Source organism: Astyanax mexicanus, chromosome 14, assembly GCF_023375975.1.
Source record: "Astyanax mexicanus isolate ESR-SI-001 chromosome 14, AstMex3_surface, whole genome shotgun sequence".
In the NCBI taxonomy this organism is placed as follows: Eukaryota; Metazoa; Chordata; class Actinopteri; order Characiformes; family Acestrorhamphidae; genus Astyanax; species Astyanax mexicanus.
Genome location: NC_064421.1, coordinates 45,541,265 through 45,552,646, shown reverse-complemented (window position 1 = coordinate 45,552,646; position 11,382 = coordinate 45,541,265). Strand labels below are relative to the sequence as shown.

Below are 11,382 nucleotides of genomic sequence, written 5' to 3'. Positions count from 1 at the left end.
GTATTAAACACCTTACTCCGTACAAATCAGAGACTGTAAAAAATATATATACAGTCTATGGTACAAATAAATGCACTGGGGGAGCATAGTTGACTCCTCCAATATGGCGGTCGGCTGCTACGCTGCACATGTACACATGTCTAATATGGGGGTCAGTACCTCTTGAACGAACCAGAGCACAGTAGAGGGCGGGGTTAGATGTGGGCGGGGTTATATGTATAACCCCGCCTCCTATAGGCTGCAGCGAGACATACATGTGGGCCGTCCTCTGGCATAACCTCAGTTCTCCTCGCTCTGTGGCTGTTATTATTTGAATGAACCAATCAGGAGCGAGCTGGGCGGGGCTTCATCGGCAGAGGGATTTTCGAAAACAGAGGATTGATTTGTGAAGCGGAGAGCGGAGAGAGCCCTTTAATTTCTGGATTTTTAGTGGAATCGGCTTTATTTTGGAACCAGGAGAAGAGCGGTCTGGAGCCTGAGCTGTGCTGAGCGGTAGATTTATCGAAAGCGAGCTGACTTGAGGCGATGCGAGCTTTATTACACAGACTAGTAAAGTAATTTAACGTTAAAGACCCAGACCAGACCCAGATAACTAACTTAGATTATTAGCGTTATATATATATTAAACTACAGAGGCGGCGGAGAGCTAACGTTACAGGTTATTACTGTTACTGTTAGTTATAAAGAGGAGGATGATCAGGTTTTTATTAACTGTTATTGAGTGTGAGAATCACGAGGCCAAGAATAAACGTTAAAGTTGCCTACTGTAACTTTTTGTATTTTTATATGTTAGTGAATTTTAACGTGTAACGTATTTTGGACAACATTTAAACAGTCAGCTGTCGCTCGTTTAACGATAAAAGTCTAAAAATGAGGAAGACAAAGAAGTGTGCTGAACGACTGGTGGGCTCTGTCAACGACGGTAAGTTAGACTAACGTTCATTCTTCGTTTAATTCCATTAACGTTAAATAAAACATAATGTATGTTTTATAGTTAACTATTTAGCAGGAATTGAACGTTAAGCTCAAGCTGTGAACACTGCTTTGTTCTTTAGTTTGTCAGCTCTGCAATCGACGTGACAACTGTCCAGACAAATATGGAGAGAAGTTCACCCTTAAAAAGCACAACATCACCGTCCATTATTTCTGCCTGGTGAGTAATGCTAGCATAGCTAGCTTAGCTAACTAGTTAGCTTAGCTGGGCTATTAAAAACAAACATTTTGAAGTTACTGTTAAGCCTCTGTGGCTTGAATGTTGTTTTATTTGCCTAAAAAGAGGCCTGGCTAATGTTGTCCTGAGGCACCAAACCAAAAAAAATGAAACCATGTCATAAATGTCATTTATAACCTGTTTGTTTAATTATACATTGATGCACATGTACACAATTTATTGTTTTAATATTTACACTGTTCAGCGTTTAATTCAAACATGTTATAACATTTATATTCATTGTATTAACTACTGGTTTCACAGACCATGTGGCTTGTGTTGATAACAAAAAGGTTAGCTAGCTACTCCAACAAGGCTTGTATTATGACAACTAACTGTATGTCAGTGTCAGTAGTGTTCTGAACTAATGCTACTGTGGGAATTTGTGTTTGGTTGATAGATTATATATTTGTTGTAACTATTCTTATTGTATGTTTATCGTATATATATATTATACTGTTGGAAAGCCTGTTAATTTCCCTTTTAAATGGAGCCGCATTTGACAAATCGTCTCGGCCATTGCCAAACAACTTATGTTTATGTTGATTTTGCTTCTGTTTGCTATGTTTATATAACCGCTTTCCTGTTGACAGCTGATGTCCAGTGGAATATTCCAGAGAGGAAAAGAGCATGAGGGTATTCATGGCTTTCTTGTAGATGACATAAAGCAGGAGATTCGCAGATCTTCCAGACTGGTAAATAAACACTTTAACCCAAGTATGATTTTTTTTTTTGGTCACGTTGAGGATGTAGTAACTGGATGTAACTGACAGTTTGTTTTGGTGAGCCTAGCTAAATATTAAACATGCACTACATTGCCATGGTGTTTGGTGATGAGACTTGAATAGAATTGCTTGGCCCTGGAAACCCATTCCATGAAGCACTTTTAATGTTCTTGAGCTACTCTGAAGGCCACATAAAGATTGGAGGTCTGTAGCGATTTACTCTGCAGAAAGTTGGCGACCTCTGCACAGTAGTACCCTGCACTGTCATTTTATGTCATTTTGACACCTTGGAATAATAGCACAACTGGATTTAGCAGTCTGCATGTCTGGGTGCTTGGTTTTAAAAACCTGTGGCCATGGAAGTGACTGGAACCTGAGTTCAATGATGGGTGAACGAAAACTTTTGACAATGTATTGCATGTTTTTTGATACGAGTCAAAGAACAGTATTTCAGAGCAATATACACTGTCAAAAGACATGAGCTACTATTGTGTTTTTTGAATTTTGTTATGTCCCATGGAAGATAACAAACCCTTCACTTAACTAGATGCCAATGTTCATGATCTTTATTGCCCACTGTGCTGCCCTCTGTGTGGTACTGCCTCATATGACACAGTGGAGGAATATCAAATGCCTGCAATCCATCTGGCACCCACTTTCAGACCTTGATAATTCACATCCCTTTGTTATAAACATTCTGGCAGGAGTTTCTGGCCTAACTCACTCACAATATTACACCTCACAACTTATACAGGTGTGGTAGTTCCCAAGCCACCCCTGCAGTAGCACTTCATGATCAGTTTACACAATGCTATCCCCTGATTTTTAAATGTTAATGTTGAATGCATGTTGTGTATAATGTAGGTATCTTTTTGTATGAGAAATACCCCCCAACTCTCTCTTTTTTTCCCCTGCTTATGCAGAGGTGCGTTGCCTGTAAAAAGGTTGGTGCTTCGGTAGGATGCTTTATTAAAAGCTGCAGACAGATGGTCCACATGCCTTGTGGAGTTGAGCAGCAGTTTATCTTCCAGTTCACTGACTCTTTCCCGTAAGTATATTGTTGGTACATTCAGACCAAACTGCACTTTCCTCTTTTTCTGATAAAATCTGTGACATAATGTAGTCATCACTTGAAAATGTGAGATCAGACATGGTACACGTCAATTATGCTGCCTCTGTAAAACTCTCTTTTTTACAAGCTACATGATTAATAGAACATAGCTTGGTGTCATGAATTGTCCCACCTGTTCTGACCTCCATCTAAGTACTGGTAAAATCTGTGCTTTTCCAAATACACCAGTATCTGGCATAACCACCTGTTAAGCTAAGTAAATAAAACTGTAATTCTTAGAAAAACATTTTCTTTTAAAGTCTAATGAGTGCTGAATGTTAATCTACACAGATTTCTCTCCTGCAAACTGTTTATTTGGGGGAGTAAAGCCCCTCAGTTTATTTACAGTAAGCTAAGATTTCCAGATTTCCAATAAGGCTGTGTGCAGCAGTATTAGCATTAGCAGATAACCACTAGTGCTAGCCACAGTAAGCACTAATAAATGCTGCCCGACAGAACTGCACTAAGAAACCCGGAGTGTTCCGGTAAGCCAGGGCGATATTAGCTAGCGGTTCGTCCCATGTTGCTTGTTTTAACACAGTAAACGTAGACTACAGTTCGATATGCTCACCTCTGAACGGCGAAAGAGCTAGCACAGTTAGTGGCTAATGCTGCTCCAGCAGTGCTAGTCAGGGTTAGCAGCAGGCTATTGCTTAGCGTGGTTGCTCCAGTCTCAGTGTTGGAGAAACTTTACTGAAACTCCTGTATAATGCTTTACTTCAGTGGAGTGGCTTCACTGCTCTTTACAACCTGACTGGTAAAACTCATACACGAGATGCAGCGGATTATGAGGTGCACTGGCGATTTTTTAAAAAAATTAAAGGGTTTTAGGTACACCTTAAAGCGCAGTTTATGTAAACATGCATGCTTAACTGAATGCAAAATGTTTTTTTTGCCAGGTCTTTCTGTAAAAAGCACAGACCCACCCAGACCTGCTCTTCAGTCCCCACTCTGCCTGTCTGCTGCTCCATCTGCTTGGAGCATATCGAGCCGGTTCTGTCCTACTCTGTGCTCAAGTGTCCTGCTTGTCATGGAAGTTGGTTTCATAGGAACTGTGTTCAGGTAACTCTATGAGAAGCTTGATTTGTAAAATACCTATTTACACACTGTATATTTACAGGTTATTCTGCTTAAGCAAAGTGTAGGAAATTGTAATTTTGATTTTATTTTTTTCTCCTCAGTATCAGGCACACAGTGCTGCAAAGTTTTTCTTTAAATGTACCCTCTGCAACAACAAGGACCAGTTCCAACAAGAAATGCTCAGAATGGGAATACACATACCAGAAAGGTAAGAAAAGTTATTTGAAAAAAAATAACTAAGTAATTTTTTTTTACTGAAACAGTTCTTTCATAAATATGACCTGATTTTAATCTTTCAGAGATGCATCATGGGAATTGGAGGATAATGCTTATGGGGAGCTGTTGGAAGTGTACCAGCATTGTGATGCTGTGAAATGTTCCTGTGAAAAAGGGCGAGGTTACAGTGCAGAGACAGGGTAAGTGTTTTTAACCAGGTTTTTTGATTCACATGAGTATCACCCTGTTAGCTGAAGGTGTCTTATTCATTTAGTTTATTTTAAAAAGATCAACATTTTGAGGTTAAATAAAAAATGTAAATATATTTACTTAAAAGCCAAGCTATAAAACATGTTACATGTTTATTTTAAGTATTTTTAGTCTCATCCAGATGTGAGTTTTAGCCCTAAGGACATTTTTATTGCAGATGTCTCATTTTAATAAATTAGCCTGATTAGAATTGGCGTAAGCCATGGAAATCTTGTTTTTGTTCTAGGAGATAAAATTGTATTAGGATATACATTAAGCTGTTCAAATTAGCCAATTTTTTTACTTATGTATAACTTTAATATTAATTTATATAAGTGTGCCATTACAAATCACTGAGCTCCCACAGCACCCTGCCCTATGGATCTCGTAAAGGAGAACTCCGGTGTTAAATTGATTTTTGATGTAGTTATACATGATAGAGTACCAACCTTTGTTACATAGCCCACCTTCATTCTCCCGCAGCTTTCCTAGATCCAGTAATTTTTTTTACAGTTTGTCCAAACATGCTTTAGAATGGATGATATGGGGCATATTTTGCCCCCTGCAGATAAATAGCTTTTTACACCGTTATCCAGGCTCAAAGTAGATCCACACCTCATTGGTAGAATCCGGAAAGCTCTCACATTTAAAACGAGGCATTAATAACTTTAAAACTGCGCAAGAAGCTTATTAAAAACCTTGTTGAGTGAATGATATAAGCATTGCAAGGGGATTATATAAAAATCACTGTGTTCTTTGAACACCAAATCACAACACTCACCAAAAAACTCCTCTCTTGTAGTTTTTCTTTTTATATATATTAATTAATGAATATATTAAAAGTTTCAGGAATTGTAGGGCAGCACACTGACATCATTTATTTGAACATATTTGTAGATAAACTGATGTTTTTAAAGTTCTTCTGTTGATGTTATAGGGTTTTTGAGATTGTCAGATGCAAATTCTGTGGATCCAGAGGAACCCACCGAAAATGTTCCTCCCTCAAGAATTATGAGACCAGCTGGAGTTGTATTGACTGCAAAGGTGCAGCTGAAGGAACAGGTGAGCTCACACCATCACTTTTATAAAATATAAATTATATAAATTATAATATATAAACTGAAACAGTGATTTTGGCAATGATCCTCTTTGCTTTGACCAGCAACATCATCGTATGAATATAAACATTTAACTAAACTTTTCTGTGCCTGTGACAGTGTCCACGTTGCCAACCCATGTCAAATCACCCCTGGCAAAGAGGCAAGAAAAGAAGAGATTAATTAAAAGGTGTCTTTCAAGCCTCCACTCGTCACTCATCTCCAAAAGGTACATTTGCAACAAGTTTGGCCAAACATCTTGTGTTTGAATGAAATTTCATTTTTAAATGATGGCTTAATTTTTTTTAAGCTCGCTTCTGTTTTTATTTATTTAATTTTTTTTTCTCTTTTAAATGTAACTGCTGTTATGATCTGTAATTAAAGTGCATTGCACATGGCAATCAGTGCATTTTCCTTGTGTTTTGGACAGGAGTATAATTTACAAATTTGTTGTTGAATTTCATTAATTAAATAATCTCACAACAAAGAGATAATTAGCAGCGTGTTGAAGGGTTCTTACACAGAGATTTGTTTGTTTAATTCTAGGCGCTGTGTGGATGCAGGTCCTGCAGAGATTTTAATGGATCTTGCCACTCAGTTAATTCCACATCAGACCACAGAAGTGCTGCTAAAAAGCGACCAAGTACTTGAAGCTGCCCTGCAGGCTGTGCGGCAGAGTGACTTTAACCCCTGTCACAGACTGTCTGTCAGATTCATCAGAAGCAGAGAAAGTCATAAGGTGGTGAACCAGCACCGGTTCCTCAGCCTCCTCCTGCAGGACCTACAGAACTCATGTGTTTTTGAAGGTCCTGAGGGGTCTAAAAACTTGGCCCTGAATTCACAAGGTGAGTTATTATTAGAAGTAATAGTAATGATGGCAGTAGAAATAGTAGTAGTAGTAGTAGTAATATTAGTAATAGTGCTGGTAGTAGGAGAGATGGTGGTGGTAATTGTGTAAATAATGGTAGTGGTAGTAGTAGAAATAGTAGTAGTAATAGTAACAATAGTAGTAGTAGTAATAATAATGGTAACAATAGTAGTAGTAGTGGTGATGGGGGTAATTGTGATAGTAGTAGAAATAGTTGTAGTAGTGGTGGTAGTAGAAATAGTAGTAGTAGTAGTAATGGTAGTGGTTGTAGTAATAGTGGTAATAGGAGAGGTGGTGGTGGTAATTATGTAAGTAATAGTAGTGGTAGTAGGATAAATAGTAGTTGTAGTAGTAGTGGTAATAGTAACAATGGTGGTGGTTATAGTAGTTGTATTAGTAATAGTAACAATGGTAGTGATGGCAGTAATAGTGGTGGAAATAGTTGTAGTGATAATAATGGTAGTACAGGTGGTGGTAATTATGTAAGTAATAGTAGTGGTAGTAGGAGAAATAATAGTAGTGGTGGTATTAGTAACAGTGGTGGTGGTCAGGTCATAGTAGTTGTAGTAGTAATAGTAACAATGGCAGTGATAGTAGTAATAGTGGTGGAAATAGTAGGAGTAATAATAATGGTAGTGGTAGTAGAGGTGGTGGTAATTATGGTAGTAATAGTAGTAGAAGTAGTAGTGGTGGTGGTAGTAAAAATAGTAACGGTGGTGGTGGTAGTAGTAGTACTAGTAAAAGTAATGATAGTAACAATGGTAGTGGTAGTAGGAATAGTGGTGGAAATAGAAGTTGTAATAATGGTAGTGGTAGTAGTAGTAGTAGTAATAATGGTGGTGTGGTAGTAGTAGTGGTAGTGTAGGTAGTAATAGTAAGTGTGGTAGTGGAGGTAGTAATAGTAATTGTTGTGGTAGTAGTGTCAGTAGTACTGAAGTATTAAACAACAGTTTTGCTAATGCTAATTGTGTTTTATTTGCAGCACTGAGGGATGATCTTTACTTTGAGATTGGAAGTTTGCTTTCCCTCACTCTTGTTCATGGAGCTTCTCCTGTGGCCTTCTTCTCTCCTGCACTCTACCACACCCTGTTCCATTACCCACCTGATTACAAACTCACCGTCCAAGACCTGGGAGACACCACCATAACACCCAAAGTCACGATGGTGAGTCACACTGTTTATATGTGCACATGTACAAAGCTCTGTTATAGAGTTTGTGGTGCTGTTGCTGCTGCTATGTTGATGTTCTGATACCCAGCCTTAAATCTGTTTCAGATAGCAGAATCCAGCTCGTTATCAGAGCTGAAGAAAGCAATGCGGGCTGCTTCTGAGTACTTACAAGTAGCAGGCTGCTGGCGGGAAGTCGAACAACTGGATGATAAAAACGCGCTGCTGGAGGACATTCTGAACTTTTACCTGATCGTAAGAATGGAGATGCCTCTTCAAAGGTTAGACCCTTAAATAGGAATTATTTATTGGCTTTTATGGAAGGTTTAAACTGTGGAATGTCAGTTGTTGTTGTATATTAACTAGTGATTTGATTGACTCTTTTTAGATTTCGTGAAGGCCTCAGGACATTAGGGGTTTTCGAGCGCATCCAGGCTTGTCCAGAGGGTTTTTACCCGCTTTTCTGTGACCCAGTGGAAAGGATGACAGCTGAAGCCATGTTTTCCCTTTTCACTTCGCAATTTTCAGAGAATGAGGAAAAGAAAGCAAGAGAAGAGACAACCCTGGGGTTTTGGAAGCAATACCTGCATGAATGTGAAGGTATGTATTTGTGTTTCCCCATTAGAGTTTGAATTATGTCTGTAAGATAAATCTTACTTTTATTATTATCAGGATTTTATTTTTATTTATTTTTTTATGTTAAAATCAACTAGAACTAGAATCAACTAAAATCAAAAAGAAAATATATATATATATATATATATAATCTCTAAGAACAATGAGTGAGGGAGTTTTTATTGTTTTATTAGTTGATTTTTATCAATTAATTGTTGCAGCTAATTTGTTTACCCTGCATGTGAACAAATAAAAATGTATTGTGTTTTTAAAAATCAATACATTGTTGCAAAATTAAATATTGCGATATTAGAATTATTAATAATACTTTTCTACACACCTAATAAGGTTCTCTCTCTCTCTCTTTCTCTCTCTCTCTCTCTCTCAAACTAAAATGTCTTCTCTTTTTGTTGCAGATGGACAGTGTGCAGCATCTCTAGAGGACATTCTTCTATTTGCCACCGCTACAGATGTGATCCCCGCCATCGGCTACAGCCCCGCACCCATGTTCTCATTCTTTACCCCCCTCGACCCCTCTTGTGCTTTTCCTCAAAGCCAGCCTGAAGCTAACCATCTCATTCTGCCTGTGCTGCCCTCCTACGAGCTGTTCAAAAAGCACCTGGAGTATGCTGTATGTGAGCTGTCTGTGATGCAGGTCCTTTAAAACCTCTGAAGTCTCCAGAACTTTTGGGTCAGAGATGAAATGCAGACTGTAATGGTGCTACTTGCTTACCTTTGGAATATATATCTCATCTGCCACAGCATCGTGGATGTTGGACTATCAGGAGTATATAGGCATTTGTCCTATAAAATCTCATGGTGGGAGAGCTACAGAAAAAAAATACCAAAAAATGAGCAGACTTTTGCATTATTTTCAGAACAGGTTATGAAACTTACATTTTACCTTTTTTTGTGCGAAAAAATAAAGTGTGTAACTTTTTGATTGTGATATTGGTGTGATTTAATGTGGTGTAAATAAAACAGAATGTTAGAGCTTTTGAGATTCAGAATACATATTTATATTTAAACCTCTTGCATCCTCTGTAAACATAATGTTTCTCCAATGTTACACTGTTTCTCTGTGTTCCTCTTTTCTTAGTTTTTGGTAAAAGGTGCTTTTTCATGCTTTTGTTGGTCTTGCCTGTTTATATAGTCTTGCGCAAAAGATTGGACTTGACAAGGGTGGATTTTTGGAGCATAATTTGTTCCAAATGATGAATAATTTTCCTTAAGCTGAAGATATTTTTACACTAGCATTGTACATTATGCATTTTTAAGATGTTTAAGTACATTTTATGTGAGTGCTTTTACATACTTTTACATATATATGTATACATGGAACTGTACTGCAGGAATTTTACTAAGCATTTTCATGAGTCATAAAATGATACCTTTGTAACTTCAGTTTTCCATTGTCATGAAGAATGAACCAGTAGATATCATCCACACTTATTTGTGTTATACATTGACTTCTATTGAAAGTTTAGATGTGTTTTTTTTTTTTTTTTTTTTTTGCTTATATTTACTAGTCTTTAAATACTAGGTATTGCATGTCAGTGGAGATATGTAACGTTATGCATTAAATGCAGTGCTCGTTTTCCCTCAGTTTATGTTGTTTCTGTGAAAGCTTGAGAAATATTCTGAGAATTTGTTGATATCCATAATCATTTTTTTCTGATTTGCAGGTCCGTCCTTCAGTCTTGATCTTCTGAAAAGCATGTAATGAGAAACTGTTGCCCATTATTTATTAAATACTTCCTTTCTGATGTTTGCATTGTCTTTAACTTCATAAGCTGATATTCTTTAAACATGACTATTAAAACATTATCATTGCACTAAATATAATTTTTCACAAAGAATACACTGTTATTTACATTAAAATTCAAATTACATTCTAAATATAGCCATTTTAAATGAAGTTTTATAGATTTATAGAAAGTGTGCAATAATTCTTTAAACAAAATTAGGCAGGAGCATAAATTCATCATGGAAAGTTATCAGGGGTGCCCAATTTTTTTCATACCACTGTAATATCTCAAAATAATGATTTGCTGTCTCAGAATAGTGAGATAGTATCTCAAAACGACTTACTATCTCAAACTAATGAGATATCTTAAAATAATGAGATGGTATGTCAAAATAGCAACTTAGTATTTCAAAATAACTTAGTATCTCAAAATAATGATTTGCTGTCTCAGAATAATAAGATAGTATCTCAAAGTAACGACTTAGTATTTCAAAATAACGACTTACTATCTTAAAATAACGAAATATTATATAAAAAACGACTTACTATCTTAAAACAATGAGAGAGTATTTCAAAATTACGACTTAGCATTTCAAAATAATTATATAGTACCTCATAAAAATGAATTAATATAAAAAATAAGAGCAGTTTACCTAATAAGAAAAAGGTGCACATGCTACTTAATACAGTCTATTGGTATGGTAATTGTAATGATGTTATGGTAACTGTAATTGTATTGGTAATTGTAATGGTAATTGTGGCTGCAGTATTGGTATTTACCTGTGTTATTTAGCTGCGGGTCTCGGTCTCCGCCGGCAGGTGGCGCCCCTTCTTCCTCCTCGCGCTGCCACGTCACCCGCCGACTCACCACCGCATAAATAGTAAAGATGGCGGCGTCCATCCGGGAGAAACAGACAGGTCTGTAAATGATCAGATTTTATATGTTTTCAGCTCTTTAGCTCAGTGAAATGTGTGTTAATGTGGACGGTGGTTTCTGAGGACCCGTCTCGCCTGTAGATAATTCATTAATTATTCGCGAATGTAGAGAGTTAGCCGGTTAACTGTGTTGTTAGCTCGGTTAGCTAGCTGTTAGTGTTTGTAACGCTGAACTGATTAGCCAGTCAGCGCCTTACTCAAGACAGGCTAACTAACCGGATACTTAATAAAACATTTATTTAACCTTCTGAATAAAACTTACAGACTGTCCTTTAACTTAGACTGTGCTTCCCATTTGCCTCACCTGCAGTAAACAACACAGCTAGAATAACTAACTACGTGGAACTACAGGTATCACTAG

The 11,382-nt window shown here is 37.2% G+C and overlaps 2 protein-coding genes across 2 annotated transcripts in view; both read left to right on the top strand.

Moving 5' to 3' along the window:
• The first annotated feature begins 416 nt into the window (after positions 1–416).
• Positions 417–10,104, top strand: g2e3 (G2/M-phase specific E3 ubiquitin protein ligase). The gene is made up of 14 exons (XM_049463661.1): positions 417–922; positions 1,056–1,153; positions 1,804–1,905; positions 2,859–2,983; positions 3,946–4,108; positions 4,228–4,334; positions 4,426–4,542; positions 5,529–5,653; positions 5,809–5,917; positions 6,235–6,533; positions 7,539–7,720; positions 7,832–8,004; positions 8,112–8,323; positions 8,755–10,104. Exons 1-14 carry the CDS (start codon positions 871–873, stop codon positions 9,000–9,002), a joined length of 2,112 nt encoding a protein of 703 aa, XP_049319618.1. The 5' UTR covers positions 417–870; the 3' UTR covers positions 9,003–10,104.
• Positions 10,105–10,897: 793 nt separating this feature from the next.
• scfd1 (sec1 family domain containing 1) overlaps positions 10,898–11,382 on the top strand; it is a 28,192-nt gene continuing 27,707 nt past the window's right edge. The window contains exon 1 of the mRNA XM_022672610.2: positions 10,898–11,003. Within this exon, the coding sequence (XP_022528331.1) occupies positions 10,973–11,003 (31 nt within the window). The 5' untranslated portion in view covers positions 10,898–10,972. The remainder of the gene's footprint in view (positions 11,004–11,382) is intronic.